The following is a 20,884-nucleotide window of genomic DNA, read 5'->3' on the forward strand; positions in this document are numbered from 1 at the left end:
TAATAGCCATAAAATAAAAGCCCGCTAATGATGCTGCAACTGCAGTGAAACATGTTTGGGATAAAAAAACAAAACAGTGTTTTGCTACAGGCGGACCCAATCCAAATAAAGATGTATTAATTTATCCTTATTGGTAGATCCCGAATGTCACCTGTGGGTCGCAGAAGCGTGGCAGAAACTCACTCGCTGTCTCCCAGTGCACTTTACGGTTCATCTACATCTACATCCATAATCCGCAAGCCATCTGATGGTGTGTGGCGGAGGGTACCTTGAGTACCTCTATCGGTTCTCCCGTCTATTCCATTCTCGTATTGTTCGTGAGACCTTCATGGTCGCGGCAATGTGTTAAACCGGTGTTGCGAAGGGCTCTCATAAATTATGGTAAGGAAAAAACGGGATGGCTCCGAGATACACTTGAAGATAACTACACGATGCTTCGCGACCTGTCCTTCAGGGTTCCATCGCCCGAGCATCAAGCAGAATTCCAACATATTCAGACGCGCATTTTATCGATCACAAGACGTCGATTGGAAGGCCCTTAGATTCATGTTTGGTGCTTGGACAACGTTGAAGGAGAACATATTTCCACGCATCTTGTGTCCAGGGAACAAGCACGTAATCGCCAATCGTTGATCAAAGCGTTCCATGATGCGATGGTCGGGTCTTGAAGTTACAACAGGACATTGCTGCTGGGTTTCTGGAGCATTACCGCCTGCTTTTCATCGGGACGCCGAACGGATGATGGAATGGTAAAAGACATATCGTGACAGATGCATACGGGGGTGGATGGTTCGGATGCAGCGGCGCTACTGGAACCGCTAAAGGAAGATGACATCAGGTAGGCACTCAAGAAGGCGGCAGCGCATAAATCCCGTGGGACAGAGGGGATTACGCTTGAATTTTATCTAATGATGTCCCAGTGGGTGTTGATGTACAATGAGTTACTGCACCCTGACACAGACGTCCCGTCGAAATTGACGGCCAGAATGCTTATACGAATACCGAAATCGACGGTGAGTGTCAACACCCATCAATTTTTATCGTCCACGATGTTCAGTACTGACTATATAATATTTGCAGGAATGTTGGCGGCAAAGCTCAAGACTGCAATGTCCAATATACTACCCCCGACCAGGCTTGTCTTCGGAGCAACATCCCCTTTATCCTTGGAGAATGCTGTGATATCATTGCCCTTATGGAAGCAAGCCCTATGTGAGCGAAAGTGCCTTTGACAGGATCAAACATGATTTCCTTGACAACGCAACACATGGCTATAACCCAGGATTTCATTACCGTCCTCACACGCCTCCTTCGCAGCGCTCCTTCGACGCTGAGAGTCAATGACAGGGAGGTAGATACAATTCCTGTTTACATCTTTTTACAGCCGATCAAGTAACGACACGGTTTTCTCGTGCAGCTATTTAAGGAACCAAGTGTGTTCATTTAGCAGTTAACGTAAGGCCCTGATGAAGGCTAGCTGCAACGCTGGCCGAAACGTTGGCGCATTTTAAATTATGACGATGCGGTCTGATACCCTGAAGAATTTTATTGAAGAAGACAACGGTGCGGAAGCCTACGCTTACATTTAACCAACCTGTATGGGCAGGAAATCCACGGAAACATCAAGAAGTTAGAAGCACTGCGTTTAAAAAGATGTAAACTGCTGAATGACCTTGCGTTTTTGAAGAGATGGAGAGACACGAGTGTTGTGCCGTATTCTTTGCGGTTGACGTCTCACATAAAAACGAACAAGTCGAGGAATATCTGTGTTAAAGCCAGTAAAGCATTGCTACGGGAAAGGATCCGCCACATCCGGATAAGTCTCGATGCTCACAACAGGAATTTGTGTGATCTGCACCTATTTCTGGCCGGAAAACTTCAGATGGAAGACTGGGATAAAGTCGACAGGTTAACCTTTCAGCAAGCATCAAGGACCAGCAATAGTATTACTAACCGCCAGATGAGAAAGTACGACAAACTACAACAGAAAGCCACGGACGAAACATTGACGCTGGACAGGCGACGGACAGTGGTCAACCTCTCCAGCCACACCTTGAGCAAAGCAACCACAGCAATTCTGGCCAAGGGGATGAATTTCGCAGTCGCACCTAAGCGAGTATCAAAAGAAGATGATATAGAATCCGTAGAGGCTTCGGTACGTCATCTGCCACAGGCCGAGGCGGAGAAGATCCGGCAGGAAACGGTCAGAGTTCTGAATAAAGCAAAGCCACCGAAGCAAAACATCAACGCTGAGGAATACCATGCCATCAAGGAACTCAGGGATAACCCCCACTTAGTAGTGGTACAGGCAGATAAGGGCAACGCCACTGTAGTCTTGGACACAACTGATTACAACAAACGAATGGAAGATATTCTCGCAGAACCTATCTACAAGAAACTTCAGGGAGATCCGACGGCCAAGGTAATCAAAACGACGCAGGCACTGCTCAAGCACTCTAGAATCAACTTCTACAAGGCCAGAAGATTCATCCCGCAAGTGACACAGGCACCAAGGATATATGGTGTACCGAAGGTACACAAAACCGACTTCCCCTTAAGGCCCATAGTAAACAGCATAAATTCGCCGACCTACTACCTAGCGAAAGAACTGGCACCTAGACTCCGACACCTAGTGCATCAAACCGAGTCCTACGTTAAGGATTCCACTCACTTCGTGTCTCTCCCAAAGGAAATGCGTGTTACGGACCAAGATCTGATGGTTAGTTTCGACGTCAAATCCTTATTCACGAATGTCCCAGTGTCAGATACTGTGAACATCCTAGAAGAACGCGTGGCACCTGATATATGTGAGCTTGTGCGCCACTGTCTGACGACCACCTATTTCAAGTGGAGAGGTCAATTTTATGAACAAACTGACGGTGTAGCTATGGGCTCACCCCTATCGCCTATCGCAGCAGAAATTTTCATGGAGGCATTTGAGGAAACAGCCCTCCAGTCCGCACCATTACGTCCAAATTGTTGGCTTCGCTATGTCGATCATACTTTCGTCATCTGGCCCCACGGAGAAGAGGAGTTACAGAACTTCCACAAGCACCTTAACCAACAGCATAGGAAAATTCAGTTTACAATGGAAACAGAGAAGAATGGGGTGCTGCCTTTTCTCGACGTGGAAGTTTATCGAAAACCTGATGGTAAACTTGGCCACAAAGTGTACAGGAAACCAACCAATACGGACAGGTACCTTCACGCCTCCTCCCACCATCACCCCACGCAGAAGAAGTCCGCCCTGCACACGCTAACGAAGAGAGCGTACAGGATAAGCGACGAAGAACATCTGAAGACAGAACTTGATCGCCTCAGGTCCATCTTCGGAACTAATGGCTATGGGAAGCAGATGATAGACAGCACCATGTCGACAAGGGAGAAGACTAATAGGGAAGAGGAGAAGGAGGCACAGAGCATTGCTGTGTTATCATATGTACAAGGGGTTACCGAACGTATTGGCAAAATTCTACGAAAAGCCGACATTAAACCAATTTTCCGAAGCAGAAACAAAATATCAGACATGCTCGGTTCTACCAAGGATGCAGTTGACAAACTACACACAGCTTGCGTGTATGAAATTGGTTGTGCGTGTGGATTAGTCTACATAGATGAGACGGGACGGCTGATTAGCACAAGGCTCTCGGAACATGAAAGATATATCCGCCTGAAACAACACACTAAGTCAGCAGTGGCGGAACACCGAGACGAGTGCGGGAAACCAATATTTTTTCAAGAAGCCCGCGTCCCGGCGAAACAGCCTCTCACTTTCAAAAGAAAGATTAGAGAGGCGATAGAAATAGCCAAAAGACCCGCCAACATGAATAGAGAGGACGGGTACAAGCTTCCGAGGTCTTGGCTGCCAGCAATAGCAGGGCTACGGAGCGGCGGCAGAGCCGTGGCGGCCCATGCAGACACGCGGAGAGCCGCAGTAGTGGTCGCGAGCACACAAAGCAATGGCACGCCGCAGCCGGCTTGTGGACAGCATGGAAACAGTGTGACGTCACAGCCATCACCTGTTCGCTATTCGTCCGTCTCCTCCAATGGGGTGGATTAATATAAAGACCAATAGAAAACAGCTATTTCAGCCAATGACAGATAATAAATGAAACACCAATAAAGCATACCTTTCACCCCTCCTCCTCCTCCTCCTTTTACAGCCAATCAAGTAACGGCAGGGTTTTCTCGTGCAGCTATTTAAGGAACCAAGTGTGTTCATTTAGCAGTTAACGTAAGGCCCTGATGAAGGCTAGCTGAAACGCTGGCCGAAACGTTGGCGCATTTTAAATTATGACGATGCGGTCTGATACCCTGAAGAATTTTATTGAAGAAGACAACGGCCGCGGAAGCCTACGCTTACATCTTCAACAGACTCTTACAGGCGTCTGGCTCCTTCAGTGTCACGCATATGCTGACGATTTTATGATACTCGTCCTATCGGAAAAAGAAGTAAGTAAGGTGGTTGCCCTTCTTATTAAATACGTCGTGGCGGCAGGTAGCGAGGTCAACATGAATAAAAACAGGATTACGCACATCGGACGGGGGCTGGATGCTCTGCACAGTCCATTTACGACAGTGGACATCATGCAATGCTTAGCGGTTTTATTCGCCCGATCGCTACGGCAATCAGCGGCGGCGAGTGTGGCGACTGCTCCAGAGCTCCAGAACGTCCGACTACTCGTAGACAACAATTAGTTTCGAACCCACGATATACTCCAAAGCATGGAATGGGCTAATATTCATCTTCCCTCACGACTACGACACCTGGCACAGTTACTGCCAATGCTGAAAGGTTGATGGCTGCCTTTGGATACTATGTCATCCAACGGATTCTGTTTAAGATGAGATACGAGACTTTAACCCTCCCGTACCATTCCGGAAGACTTAATCTCACGAATATACGGAACAATGATCTCGCTCAGTCCTAATAGCGACGGTATGGATCTGGAACCGACGGCAACACGGCTTTACGTCGACGATTCTGGGCGTTCTTGTTCCCCGTCCTTTGAACGGCCGGCGGCGGTAGGCACAGTATCGCCTTCCTCTTCCCACGTCGCGCGATTCTTTGTTGATTTTAATTATTCTTTTTAGTATTTCGACGTAACTGTCATTAAGGAGTGTGACTGAATAAAATTTTTAAACGGTTACATAACTAGTTTCGACGCACTGAGTCGCCATTTTAAAATGTGTTGCCGGCCGCGGTGGTCTCGCGGTTCTAGGCGCGCAGTCCGGAACCGTGCGACTGCTACGGTCGCAGGTTCGAATCCTGCCTTGGGCATGGATGTGTGTGATGTCCTTAGGTTAGTTAGGTTTAAGTAGTTCTAAGTTCTAGGGGACTGATGACCACAGCAGTTGAGTCCCATAGTGCTCAGAGCCATTTGAACCATTTAAAATGTGTTCACAAACCTGGATGATGATGATGAAGTCCCATACTCATTGAGGGAGCGTGGGGGATGATGCAGGAGACCCGCACCGCTGTACTAAGCTAGGTCCTAGCGGAGGTGGTTTGCCATTGCCTTCCTCCGACCGTAATGTGGATGAATTATGATGATGAAGACGAAGCAACAACACCCAGTCATCTCGAGGCAGGCGAAAATTCCTGACCCTGCCGCGAATCTAACCCGGGACCCCACGCTCGGGAAGCGAGAATGCTACCGCGAGACCACAAATGTGGAAAGCTGCATTAATAATTGCAACTCCACTTCTTACAAATACTACGAAAAATACACTGAAACCAGTAAACTGCTGTCTTTGGTTCAGTTCCAAGGGAGCAAGTAGTGCGATGCGTGTACTGCAATAATGGAACTCCACCAACGCACTGACGATTCCACAGTCGCGGTACGCTTTATTCCCTCCAGAAAAAACCACGGCGATCCGCTGGATTGCAAGACACGCATCACACTATTTGCTCTCGCGGACCGTGGTATCTGGCATTGGTTTTCTTCCGTCTGCCAGAACAACATGATCTCGTTTGACGTCACACAAAACGTATTACTTGAATTTCATAGGCTGCATGTTTCATGACCCCTGGAGTGGTCGGATTTCCAGGTCGGCGGGGTCAGGGATTTTCTCTGCCTCATGATGACTGGGTGTTGTGTGATGTCCTTAGGTTAGTTAGGTTTAAGTAGTTCTAAGTTCTAGGGGACTGATGACCATAGATGTTAAGTCCCATAGTGCTCAGAGCCATTTGAACCATTTTTGACTCCCAGATTTGCGCAGTTTCACACGTTAGCTTATTTCTACCAGTGGAGTAACGAGGATGTCACTTCGGTCCTACATTTCTTTGTTTCCTTTTTCAGATGTGATTGGCTTTTTCTTCCTGGGATATACATATTAAATTAGAAACGATTTAAATAAAGGTACAATGATTGCTTCCCGCTGCCTCTCATCCTGCGAGGAGACGGGGACACCGTGGCCGGGCCTCCAAGCACGACCCCTGACTAGTCTGCCACCCTGCCTGTTACATAAAAAACCGCACAAACGCGCCGTTTCCGAGATTCGGAGGGTGTACCGGCACCAGGATCGAATCCCTCCGGCGAAGATCGGAGTGACGACCACCTCGATAGTGGTTTTTGGCGGTTTTCCATACCCGAGTGTGTAAATACCGACCCGGTTCCCACGTCCTGCTTCGGTTACATGATACGCAAAGATTTCTAAAATGTCAAATGAAACTATATGGTTCCCGAGACCTTTCCAAGTGTCGAACATCTATAAGTACATATGCAGACTGAGGTGATGAATGATTTTTTTTTAAGGTATAGTAGATCTGGGGGCAGAGTGGGCAGGGGTCGTGCTTGGAGGCCTGGGCACGGTGTCCCCATCTCCTAACAGGTTGAGGGAGAGGCAGCGTGAAGGAAATATTGTGCATGTAAGTAATTATTTTTTATATTTATTTTTAATGTCCCAGAAAAAAATCACATTTGGAAAAGAAAGGAAAGAAATATAGGGCCGAAATGACATCCTCATCACTTCACTGGGAGTAGTACGCTATCCCGCGAAATTACGTAAACCTGGGACTCCCCACCGCTTCGGGTGGGGGGGGGGGGGTCATGAAATATGCTGCCTAGGAAGTTGGCAAAGTGCGTTTTGTATTTAGAGTGACGTCGTATGATTTCGTGTTGTTCTAGTAGATCATGCCAATAGTCCATGCCCTATATCACGGTCCGCGAGAGCACATAGAGCGATGCGTGTCCTCCAATCCAGGGGATGGCCGACGTTTTCTGTGAGGGGGAAAAAGACAGCGTCTGGGAAAAATAAAGCGTCAGTCGTGATCGTGGATACGTCAGTGCGTCGGAGGAGTGCCATGATGCGTTGCGTCAGCCGCTAAACATCCTTTGCCTCAACGCACTGCAGACAATGTTCGTCGGAGTCCTGCATGCCACATATAAGGCAGTGCTTGGAATCCATTATGTGAATATCGCTCCCGTGGTGAGGAGAGGTGTATGGATAGCTCGCCAAATCTGTCGCCAATTCCTCGTTGCGTATTTAAGTTCGACAACACTGCTGCCATGATGACGCCTGAAGTATCAATATATCTCACGGGTAGTGTGGATCCTTGTAGAAGGTATCTGTAACTGAACATAACTAAAATTAACAATGAATCGAGTGACGTGAGAAAAAGAAGGCGATAGTGATCCTACCGCCACCGGTGGTTCAAAGGACGAGGGAAGAAACACGTCCAGGATCGCCGACGTGATGGCGTGTTGCCATTGGTTCCATGTTCGTAGCGTCGCTCGCAAGTAAAGAGCTAGAGCCTTGTTCCGAACATTCGTGAGATTAAGTCTTCCAGAATGGTGTGGGAGAGTTAATGTGTCGTGTTTGACGTTAAACAACATCCTTTGGCTAACATAGTATCCAAAGGCCGCCATTAAGCTGTCAGCAATACCATGTGGCACTGGCAGTACCTGTGTCAGGTGCGGCAGTCGCGAGGCCAGGTGAACATTAGTGTATTCCACCCGTTGGAACAGGTCGTGGGTTCGGAGTTAATTGCTGCGTATCTGCAGTCGGACGCGCTGGAGCAGACGTCGGTAGCTTGCATCCGCTGATTGCCGTAGCGATCGGGTGACAAGACTCCTAAGCATCGCAAGATGGCCACTGTCGTAAACGGACTGTGCAGAGCGTCCAGAGCTCATCAGATATGCATAATCTTGGTTTTATTCAGGTTGACCCTGCTACTCGCCGCTATTTCGAACGTAGTAAGAAGGGCAACCACCTTACGTACTTCGTTCTCCGACCGGACGAGGATCATCAAGTCGTCGGCATATGCACGACACGTGAAGGAACTCGCACGGAGTCGGACGCCTGTTAGAGTCCGTCTAAGAGTCTACATCGATGGTTCGAGCGCTATTGCAAACAGCATCATCAACAAACTACATCCTTGCCTAACTGAGCTGCAAACAGGAATCGTTCCTACCTCCCTGTCATTGACTCTCACAGCCGAAGGAGCGCCGCGAAGGAGGCGCATGAGGACGGTAATAAAATCCTGATGTATCGCCATGCGCCGCATGGTCGAGTCAGGGAAATCATGATTGATCCTGTCAAAGACACGATCAAAATCCAAATGATACGAACGCCGCTCGCATGCGACAAGCTTCGGTCAGAGAAATTATGTCACGGTATTCGCCTAGGATAGAATGGATGTTGCTCCGAACCCTTAGACAAGCCTGGTCTGGCGGTAATGTCATTGATATTACAGTCTTGAGCCTTGACGCCACCATTCGCGCAAGGATCTTATAGTCAGTATTGAGTATTGTGAGCTGTCGAAATTGAAGGGCCCTGACACTCCATATCGATTTTGGTGTTGGTATAAGCATTCCCGCCATGAATTGCGACGGAACGTCCTTGTCAGGGCTCAATAACTCATTATACATCAACACCATTTGTGACATCATTAAATCCGCAAATTCACCATAAAATTCGAGTGTCAGCCCATCCGACCCAGGAGATTTATGCTCCGTACCCTTCGAGAGTGCCCTCCGTATGTCATCTTCCGTTAGGGGATCCAATAACGCCTCTGCATCCGGACCATCCACCTCCGTTTGAATATGTCGCAAAATTTCTTCTCCTGTCGATTGTCCGTCGCGTCCTAGTGAAAACGAGGCGATAATGCTCCTAAAACCCAGCAACAACGTCCTGCTGTGACGTCAAGGGCCGACCATCACCATCATGGAGCACGGTGATCAAGGAGAGGTGATTACGTGCATGTCCCTTGTACACATGATGCATACTAATATGTTCTAAATCGACATTGTCCAAGTACCGAGTAAGCTTCAAAAGTCTCTCCATTCAACGTCTCGTGATCCATAAAATGCACGCCTGAATGCTATGGACTTCCGCTTGACGTTTTTTTTTTTTTTTTTTTTTAAATCTCATTTTGTTCGTTTTTGTTCGTTGTATCTGCTCTGGGCGGACGTCGAAAGACACCCGTTTCAGTTCGTTGTTGATCCATTAACTCAGTTTTTTATTACAGAGGGCACCTAGCCCTCTGACCGAACACGCTGAGCTACCGTGCCGGCTAAAATTTTCACTCGAGGGAAGACTCGAAACTGGAGGACAGGTCGCGGAGCACCGTTTAGTAATAATCAAGTGTATCTCGGAGCCATTTCGCTTTTTCCTTGCCATACGTTACGAGAGCTCTTCGTGTCGCCGGTTTTGCACATTGCTGCCACCATGAAAGAACCGTCCACGAACTACGGCTTCGCAAGACCACTGCCGCGGGAAGGTTAGCGTGCATAAATATTCAATGCGATCCGTAAAATCTGTGGGCCACCGTTTCAGCAGCGAACACGTGATCTCTTAATCCATCAGAAACATAAATCCTATCCAGCCAACTCGCCGAGTAGCTACTAAGAAACACGTAGCCCTCTCGCTGCCCATGGATCTTTCCCCAAGTGTTCATTAGTGTCACGTCCCGGCAGATCGTGTGCAAAACGTAGCAGGAGCTGAAATGAGGAGTTCTATCCTTCGGTGTGAGACGGGTGGTCTATGGGTACCGTCTTTGATAATCAAACCGTCTTCGGTCCCGGGTTCGATCCCCGCCGCTGCCTAAATTTTGGTAAATAATCAACATTGACGGCCGAAGACTTCCGGCATAAGAAGTCAGCCTCATTCTGCCAACGGCCTTGTCAAAGAGGGCGGAGGAGCGGATAGAGGTTCAGGGCACTCTCTTGTCCTAGGGGTGGGAAATTGCCCCTAAAGGCGGAAGAATCAGCAATGATCAACGACATGAGGATGCAGAAGGCAATGGAAACCACTGCATTAAAGACACGTAACGTGTATCCACAGGACATGTGGCCTGTATTTGAAGAAGTGTCATGATGATCTCTCCATTGGCAAAAGATTCCGGAATAGTCCCCCATTCGGATCTCCGGGATGGGACTGCCAAGGGGGAGGTTACCATGAGAAAAAGATTGAATAATCAACGAAAGGATAACGTTCTACGAGTCGGGGCGTGGAATGTCAGAAGCTTGAATGTGGTAGGGAAACTAGAAAATCTGAAAAGGGAAATGCAAAGGCTCAATCTAGATATAGTAGGGGTCAGTGAAGTGAAGTGGAAGGAAGACAAGGATTTCTGGTCAGATGAGTATCGGGTAATACCAACAGCAGCTGATAATGGTATACAGGTGTAGGATTCGTTATGAATAGGAAGGTAGGGCAGAGGGTGTGATACTGTGAACAGTTCAGTGATCGGGTTGTTCTAATCAGAATCGACAGCAGACCAACACCGACAACGATGGTTCAGGTATACATGCCGACGTCGCAAGCTGAAGGTGAACAGATAGAGAAAGTGTATGAGGATATTGAAAGGGTAATGCAGTATGTAAAGAAGGACGAAAATCTAATAGTCATAGGCGACTGCAGTTGTAGGGGAAGGAGTAGAAGAAAAGGTACAGGCGAATATGGGCTTCGGAGAAGGAATGAAAGAGGAGAAAGACTAATTGAGTTCTGTAACAAGTTTCAGCTAGTAATAGCGAATACCCTATTCAAGAATCACAAGAGGAGGAGGTATACTTGGAAAAGGCCGGGAGATACGGGAAGATTTCAATTAGATTACATAATGGTCAGACAGAGATTCCGAAACCAGATACTGGATTGTAAGGCGTACCCAGGAGCAGATATAGACTCAGATCACAATATAGTAGTGATGAAGAGTAGGCTGAAGTTCAAGACATTAGTCAGGAAGAATCAATACGCAAAGAAGTGGGATACGGAAGTACTAAGGAATGGCGAAATACGTTTGAAGTTCTCTAACGCTATAGATACAGCAATAAGGAATAGCGCTGTACAGTTGAAGAGGAATGGACATCTCTAAAAAGGGCCATCACAGAATTTGGGAAGGAAAACATGGGTACAAAGAAGGTAGCTGCGAAGAAACCATGGGTAACAGAAGAAATACTTCAGTTGATTGATGAAAGGAGGAAGTACAAACATGTTCCGGGAAAATCAGGAATACAGAAATACAAGTCGCTGAGGAATGAAATAAATAGGAAGTGCAGGGAAGCTAAGACGAAATGGCTGCAGGAAAAATGTGAAGACATCGAAAAAGATATGATTGTCGGAAGGACAGAGTCAGCATACAGGAAAGTCAAAACAACCTTTGGTGACATTAAAAGCAACGGTGGTAACATTAAGAGCGCAACGGGAATTTCACTGTTGAATGCAGACGAGAGAGCAGATAGATGGAAAGAATACATTGAAAGCCTCTATGAGGGTGGCGATTTGTCTGATGTGATAGAAGAAGAAACAGGAGTCGATTTAGAAGAGATAGGGGATCCTGTATTAGAACCGGAATTTATGGTCAAATAAGGCAGAAGGGATAGATAACATTCCATCAGAACTTCTAAAATCATTGGGAGAAGTGTCAACAAAACGACTATCCACGTTGGTGTGTAGAATATATGAGTCTGGCGATATATCATCTGACTTTCGGAAAAGCATCATCCACACAATTCCGAAGACGGCAAGAGCTGACAAGTGCGAGAATTATCGCACAATCAGCTTAACAGCTTATGCATCGAAGCTGCTTACAAGAATAATATACAGAAGAATGGAAAAGAAAATTGAGAATGCGCTAGGTGACGAGCAGTTTGGCTTTAGGAAAAGTAAAGGGACGAGAGAGGCAATTCTGACGTTACGGCTAATAATGGAAGCAAGGCTAAAGAAAAATCAAGACACTTTCATAGGATTTGTCGACCTGGAAAAAGCGTTCGACAATATAAACTGGTGCAAGCTGTTCGAGATTCTGAAAAAAGTAGGGGTAAGCTATAGGGAAAGACGGGTCATATGCAATATGTACAACAACCAAGAGGGAATAATAAGAGTGGACGATCAAGAACGAAGTGCTCGTATTAAGAAGGGTGTAAGACAAGGCTGTAGCCTTTCGCCCCTACTCTTCAATCTGTACATCGAGGAAGCAATGACGGAAATAAAGGAAAGGTTCATGAGTGGAATTAAAATACAAGGTGAAAGGATATCAATGATACGATTCGCTGATGACATTGCTATCCTGAGTGAAAGAATTAAATGATCTGCTGAACGGAATGAACAGTCTAATGAGTACACAGTATGGTTTGAGAGTAAATCGGAGAAAGACGAAGGTAATGAGAAGTAGTAGAAATGAGAACAGCGAGAAACTTAACATCCGGCTTGATGGTCACGAAGTCAATGAAGTTAAGGAATTCTGCTACCTAGGCAGTAAAATAACCAATGACGGGCGGAGCAAGGAGGACATCAAAAGCAGACTCGCTATGGCAAAAAAGGCATTTCTGGACAAGATAAGTCTACTAATATCAAATATCGGCCTTAATTTGAGGAAGAAATTTCTGAGGATGTACGTCTGGAGTACAGCATTGTATGGTAGTGAAACATGGACTGTGGGAAAACTGGAACAGAAGAGAATCGAAGCATTTGAGATGTGGTGCTATAGACGAATGTTGAAAATTAGGTGGACTGATAAGGTAAGGAATGAGGAAGTTCTACGCAGAATCGGAGAGGAAAGGAATATGTGGAAAACACTGATAAGGAGAAGGGACAGGATGATACGACATCTGCTAAGACATGAGGGAATGACTTCCATGGTAGTAGAGGGAGCTGTATAGGGTAAAAACTGTAGAGGAAGACAGAGACTGGAATATGTCAAGCAAATAATTGAGGACGTAGGTTGCAAGTGCTACTCTGAGATGAAGAGGTTAGCACAGGAAAGGAATTCGTGGCGGGCCGCATCAAACCAGTCAGTAGACCGATGACAAAAAAAAAAAAAGTGAGAACACAGTTAAAATCCCTTCCTACCAAGATATGGTGATATCTCTCATGGAATAGGGGCGCAATCTCCCCTGAGTAGAATCGCGCTAGCGCCCGTCGATTGTCAGATCCAGAGGATGCATAGACATTGACAATACGAATGCCGTTGACTGTCATCGCCAAACCCCGAGCCGAAGAGAGGTAATCGATGTCAGACTGTAAGTATGCCGTTTAGGTTTTTATGTTGGTAACGCCACGTAGCGCTCTGTATGAAAATTACTGACTGCTGTGTGCAGTCTGTGGCTGGTTGGACTCATTGTTGGAATATTCGCTTGTGTAGTGTTTGGCAGTTGGATGGGAACAGCGCGTAGCGTTGTGCAGTTGGAGGTGAGCCGCCAGCAGTGGTGGGTGTGGAGATAGAGATGCAAGAGTTTTGAGAGGTCACTGAAAGCGGACGATCTGGACGTGTGTCCGCCAGAAAAAGGAAATTTGTAAAGACGGATGTCATATATATATATATATATATATATATATATATATATATATATATATATATATATATGAACATTATTAAGGTAAATACATTGTTTGTTCTCTATCAGAATCTTTCATTTGCTAACTATGTCTATCAGTATTTAGTGCCTTCAGTAGTGAGAATCTTTTATTTAGCTGGCAGTATTGGCGCTCGCTGTATTGCAGTAGTTCGAGTAACGAAGACTTTTGTGAGGTAAGTGATTCATGAAAAGTATAGGTTATTGCTAGTCAGGGCCATTCTTTTCTAGGGATTATTGAGAGTCAGACTGCGTTGCGCTAAAAATATTGTGTGTCAGTTTAGTGATGATCAGAATAAGTAAATAGAAAACTAGTATGAAGGCTTTCACGACCGGATGACATATCTTCTGGTAAACCTTGCGGGATGTAAGGTCGTGGTCCACGAAACTCTTCAGCTCCTAACGTTTCGTCCAGTGCTTCGCTGGACATCTTCAGAGGGGTGTTTCTCCTCCGGTGAGTCTTGCCGACTGACGGGTCGGACGTCTGAGAGCGACTTATGTATCGTAGAAAGTGGGCGTGACCAGAGTTACACGTGATATGCAGAGATAACCTTTGTCAGAGATAAAACTTAACTATCGATCGTAATCTTGTCACGGATAAAACTGTCTAGCAATTCTGTAGTGCTACTGTCCAAATATCACTAAGTTTCATGGTCTCTTCTTTCCGATTAAAATTATCCCTATGTTTATATATTTCAATTGCTTCTCTGCAAAGCCGTGGGTAATAGTTCGTCGTCGTAGATAAAATTTTTGTTTCTGAAAACTTCACTTGATGATTTCCTGGCTGAAAAGCGTGTTCTGCTACAGCCGATTTATCTGTTTTTCCTAATCGGCAAAGACTTCTGTGTTCTTTTAACCGTGTATTTACGCTTCTTTTTGTTGTTCCAACATAAACTTTACCACATGTACACGGAATTTTATATACGCCACTGGCTGATAGAGGAGCGCCATACACACGTTTCAGCACCTTCAAATTGTTTTCTTTCCAATCTACCCAGAGTCCAAGTTTCACTTCTGTAGAGCAGTGCACTCCATACAAAAAATTTGCAAAGGCTTTCCTTTAATCTACACTCCTGGAAATTGAAATAAGAACACTGTGAATTCATTGTCCCAGGAAGGGGAAACTTTATTGACACATTCCTGGGGTCAGATACATCACATGATCACACTGACAGAACCACAGGCACATAGACACAGGCAACAGAGCATGCACAATGTCGGCACTAGTACAGTGTATATCCACCTTTCGCAGCAATGCAGGCTGCTATTCTCCCATGGAGACGATCGTAGAGATGCTGGATGTAGTCCTGTGGAACGGCTTGCCATGCCATTTTCACCTGGCGCCTCAGTTGGACCAGCGTTCGTGCTGGACGTGCAGACCGCGTGAGACGACGCTTCATCCAGTCCCAAACATGCTCAATGGGGGACAGATCCGGAGATCTTGCTGGCCAGGGTAGTTGACTTACACCTTCTAGAGCACGTTGGGTGGCACGGGATACATGCGGACGTGCATTGTCCTGTTGGAACAGCAAGTTCCCTTGCCGGTCTAGGAATGGTAGAACGATGGGTTCGATGACGGTTTGGAAGTAGCGTGCACTATTCAGTGTCCCCTCGACGATCACCAGTGGTGTACGGCCAGTGTAGGAGATCGGTCCCCACACCATGATGCCGGGTGTTGGCCCTGTGTGCCTCGGTCGTATGCAGTCCTGATTGTGGCGCTCACCTGCACGGCGCCAAACACGCATACGACCATCATTGGCACCAAGGCAGAAGCGACTCTCATCGCTGAAGACGACACGTCTCCATTCGTCCCTCCATTCACGCCTGTCGCAACACCACTGGAGGCGGGCTGCACGATGTTGGGGCGTGAGCGGAAGACGGCCTAACGGTGTGCGGGACCGTAGCCCAGCTTCATGGAGACGGTTGCGAATGGTACTCGCCGATACCCCAGGAGCAACAGTGTCCCTAATTTGCTGGGAAGTGGCGGTGCGGTCCCCTACAGCACTGCGTAGGATCCTACGGTCTTGGCGTGCATCCGTGCGTCGCTGCGGTCCAGTCCCAGGTCGACGGGCACGTGCACGTTCCGCCGACCACTGGCGACAACATCGATGTACTGTGGAGACCTCACGCCCCACGTGTTGAGCAATGCGGCGGTACGTCCACCCGGCCTCCCGCATGCCCACTATACGCCCTCGCTCAAAGTCCGTCAACTGCACATACGGTTCACGTCCACGCTGTCGCGGCATGCTACCAGTGTTAAAGACTGCGATGGAGCTCCGTATGCCACGGCAAACTGGCTGACACTGACGGCGGCGGTGCACAAATGCTGCGCAGCTAGCGCCATTCGACGGCCAACACCGCGGTTCCTGGTGTGTCCGCTGTGCCTTGCGTGTGATCATTGCTTGTACAGCCCTCTCGCAGTGTCGGAGCAAGTATGGTGGGTCTGACACACCGGTGTCAATGTGTTCTTTTTTTCATTTCCAGGAGTGTATATTCATGTTTGCTGGTTAAAATGTTTTTCTTAGTCATAAACGCCTGTTTTGCCAATGCAGTCCTTCTCTTCACTACCAGTTAAGCGTCTGTCGTCTTTGTGATTATACTACCAAAGTAACAAAACAGTTCCACGTGATAAAATTTTTGCCGGTTGCTATGGCCGAGCGGTTCTAGGAGCTTTAGTCTGGAACCGCGCGACTACTACGGTCGCAGGTTCGAAACCTGCCCCGGGCGAGGACGTGTGTGATGTCCTTAGGTTAGTTAGGTTTAAGTAGTTCTAAGTTCTAGGGGACTGATGACCATAGATGTTAAGTCCCATAGTGCTCAGAGCCATTTGAAACTGAATATGAAAGGATGTCAGTGATAAGATTCGATGATGACGTCTCTGTCCTTAGTGAAAGTGAAGAAAAATTACAGGGTCTGTTGAATGGAATGAACAGTGTAATGAGTAAGAAATATGGACTGAAGGGAAAGCGAAGAAGAAAGTAATGAAAAGTAGTAGAAATGAGAACAGCGATAAACTTAAACATTAAGATTGTTGGTCACTAAGTAGACGAAGTTAAGGAGTTCTGCTACCTAGGCAGCAAAATAACCTTTGTCAGACTGAGCAAGAAGTGTAAGTAGGCTGTTTAGGTTTTTGTGTTGGTAACGCCACGTAGCGCTCTGAATGAAAATCACTGACTGTGCTGTGTGCAGTCTGTGGATGGTTGGACTCATTGTTGGAATATTCGCTTGTGTAGTGTTGGGCAGTTGTGTGTGAACAGTGCGTAGCGTTGGGCAGTTGGCGGTGAGCCGCCAGCAGTGGTGGATGTGGGGAGAGAAATGCCAGAGTTTTGAGAAGTCACTATAAGCGGACGATCTGGACGTGTGTCCGCCAGAAAAAGGAAATATGTAAAGATGGATATCATGAATTTATATATATCAACATTATTAAGGTAAATATATTGCTTGTTCTCTATCAAAATCTTTCATTTGCTAACTATACCTATCAGTAGTTTGAATCTTTTACTTAACTGGCAGTATTGGCACTCGCTGTATTGCAGTAGTTCGAGTAACGAAGATTTTTGTGACGTAAGTGATTCATGAAAGGTATAGGTTATTGTTAGTCAGGGTTTATTGAAAGTCAGATTGCGTTGTGCTAAAAATATTGTGTGTCAGTTTAGTGATGATCAGAATAAGTAAATAGAAAACTGTTAGAGTACGTTCAGTTTTGCTCAGCTGTTTGAAAGTCAAATAATGTAATGGATTTACCAGCACTTCCATTTATAAATTTTTCAAAGGGGACGCTACAGAAGGACTTGAAAAGCAGACTAACAGAGGCAAAGAGGGCACTCGCTAACAAGAGAAGTCTATTAATATCAAACAGATGTCTTAATTTACGGACGAAATTTCTATATACATTTGGCGTACAGCATTGCACAGTGAGATGTGGACTGTGGGAAAACAGAACAGAAGAGAATCGAAGCGTTTGATATGTGACGCTACAGAAGAATGTTGAAAATTAGATGGAATGGTTCAAATGGCTCTGAGCACTATGGGACTTAACTTCTGATGTCATCAGTCGCCTAGAACTTAGAACTAATTAAATCTAACTAACCTAAGGACATCACACACATCCATGCCCGAGGCAGGATTCGAACCTGCGACCGGAGCGGTCGCTCGGCTCCAGACTGTAGCGCCTAGAACCGCATGGCCACTCCGGCCGGCTTACATCGAATGACAAGGTAAGGAATAAAGAGGTTTGGCGAAGAATCACAGGGAACGGACAACATGGGCAACACTGACAAGAAGAAGGTAAAGGATGGTAGAACATTTGTTTAGACATCGGGCAATAGCTTCCATGGTACTATAGTTCAATTCTTTAATCTTGGTAGCTCGCGCATGCCCGCCCAGACGCGGGAGGTTGCTGCGTTGCCAGTTGCACACGACGCACGCGCCAATAGAAGCAGCGCCATAGTATGGCATAGTGAGTTAATTTTGTTTCGATGTTCAACGCAGTTATTATGCAGCATTAAATATAGTAAACCATTGCACGAAATTTTGAAGAGTTTGCAGAGGTAAAAGTCCATAGAGTATACTTTCCATATTGTCGATTTTAGTTGCCACAATGTTGAGAATGAAATGTGGACAAGATACCTAAATTTCATATAAAATTTACTATATAACAATATCTCATTTAAGTACCACATAGGTGTCGTATGTAATATTGAGAAATATTCCGTCTTTCGCGACTGTAACAAAAGTTTTATTTACACTGAGCACGTTTGGCTTTATTTTAAAGCACTTCAATCAATCAAAAGGAAGTAGACAAAATACTTTAAACAAAACTGTGGACTTACAAATACATCAGGACTTGAATATACCGTCTATCAGTGAAGTACTCTGAGCTATGTCAAATATAATTTTTGTGTGTGGCACACACAAACATCATTTATTTGCTAAAACACTGATCAGCCAACACAAACGTTGAATATTGTGTTACCGCAGCACAAAACTACGAAAGGTGACTTGGCAATGGAGGAGACAAAATACTGTCCACTGAAGATGCTTCAAAAGAGAGAAACGCGTCTGGTCTAAATAAGTCGCTTATTACAGTTGCAGAAGAGGAATATATTTCAGTACCATTGGTAAAACTGCGACTGTGGAACAAAAACAAGAAAGGGAACATGAGTACCATTTTGTATGTGCCATACCTTTCATTGATTGATGTGCTTTAAAACAAAGCCAAACGCGTCCGGTGTAAATAAAACTTTTATTACAGTCGCGAAAGACGGAATATTTCTCAATATTACATACGACACCTTTGTGGTACTTAAATTAAATGAGATTTTGTTATACAGTAAATTTTATATGAAATTTAGGAATCTTGTCCACATTTCATTCTCAACATTGTGGCAACTAAAATCGACCGTACGGAAAGTATCCGCTATGGACTTCTACCTCTGCAAACTCTTCAAAATTTCGTGCAATGGTTTACTACATTTAATGCTGCATAATAACTGCGTTGAACATCGAAACAAAATTAAGTCATTTATGGGGGGAAAGTATCAGTCAAGAAGACGTGTAAAAATCAAATTTTTGGGCCAAATAGTTTTTGTAAAATCGAATGATAAGTGTGTCAAAGCAGTGGGAACACCATGTGTCTGCACAGGCGAGCAGTGCAGTGATGGCAAAATCGCGCACAGCGCGGAATGCGGGGAGCACGTGTCTGCAGCAGCGAAAGGGTTAATGAAGAGACAAAGCACTAGAAATATCAAAAAATTGCATTCAAACGAATATAATTCGTGAAGTAAGGCACTTCGATATTGTTTTTAAATAATGAAAATATCAAGCACCGCACAAGATTTGAACTCTTAACCTTTCGCATAGATGCCCAACACTTTTTTTTTTTTTTAAATCTCATTTTGTTCGCTTCATCTGCTCGGGGCGGACGTCGTTAGACATCCGTTTAAGTTCGTTGTTGATCGATTAACTCAGTTTTTTTATTACAGAGAGCTGCTAACCCTCTGACCGAACACGCTGAGCTACCGTTACGCTGACGCAGCTCGTCTTACTACAGAGCGCCATTAGGACTCTAACACGTCAAGCAAAATATTGACAAACACTGTTGGTATGACTATGAATTACTCACGTTTCGTCGAAGTACAATAGGAAATAAACAATTACCGCTGTTCTTTATTGCGAAAAAGCGGTTCGAGAGATTGATACAAACACCTTTCCTTGCTATCGCCTGAATTAGGAGTCTTATTGCTTGTATGGTTTAATAGAATATTAAGCAATTGGTATAAAGAATGCTTTTTCCAAACTCTCTATAAAAAAAAGTCTGCTATCAAGACATTGCTTTTGTTCTATTACTTTATTTATGACCGAACGTTTGTAAAACTGAAGACACTCGTCCATGCTCTGCACTGCAGTCGAGATCTGGCAACGTCGTTCTCTGTTCATTGGCTGACTGTGTTTTGTGACGTCAGATGCGCAGAACGAACCTAAACTCGGCCGCCAACATAAATGACGCGCACTTTAGAAGATAAATGAAGACGTAGGTTGCAAGTGCTACTCTGAGATACGTTTGGCGCAGGAGAGAAATTAGTAGCGCGGCGCATCAAACCACACAGAAGACCGATGACTCTAAAAAAAATGAAAAGACCCTGTTATTCTCTTTTTCGGAGTCTACAACTACCACGATGTCAGCAAACCGGATTCAGTGTATCCTTTCACCGTTCGCATTTATTCCCTTTGTCTTCACCTTCATGATCTGACGTGTTTAGAAAATCGCTGAAGACATTTCTTGTACTGGAGTATCAGAGAGTAACAAATGTGGCAGCATGTCGACGAACTGGTGACGCTGACGTACCTGTTGCAGCAGCACGTGTTTTAAGTGGGGCAGGCTCGCGACTGGAAGTTGCTATCAGCGGCCCTCATGACGAGGAGAGCTTATCCGCCGCTGCGAAAAGCGCGAATTCCTTTTGGGGCCGCCTCTTCCCCTGGGCGTAATCCTCGCCGCCGAGGGGAGGGGATGCGGCGGCGCGGCGCGGCGTCGCTGCCTGGGGCGGTCTAATTGCAGTCAAGTGCAGGCAGCTGCGCGCCCCTGTCGCCCG

The 20,884-nt window shown here is 45.9% G+C and overlaps 1 protein-coding gene across 1 annotated transcript; it reads left to right on the top strand.

Annotated features, from left to right (window-relative positions):
- The first annotated feature begins 1,960 nt into the window (after nt 1-1,960).
- Nucleotides 1,961-20,664, top strand: LOC124606142. The gene is made up of 2 exons (XM_047138107.1): nt 1,961-2,422; nt 20,611-20,664. Exons 1-2 carry the CDS (start codon nt 1,961-1,963, stop codon nt 20,662-20,664), a joined length of 516 nt encoding a protein of 171 aa, XP_046994063.1.
- The last annotated feature ends 220 nt before the right edge of the window (nt 20,665-20,884 follow it).

The sequence above is a fragment of the Schistocerca americana genome, chromosome 3 (genome assembly GCF_021461395.2).
Source record: "Schistocerca americana isolate TAMUIC-IGC-003095 chromosome 3, iqSchAmer2.1, whole genome shotgun sequence".
NCBI lineage: Eukaryota > Metazoa > Arthropoda > Insecta > Orthoptera > Acrididae > Schistocerca > Schistocerca americana.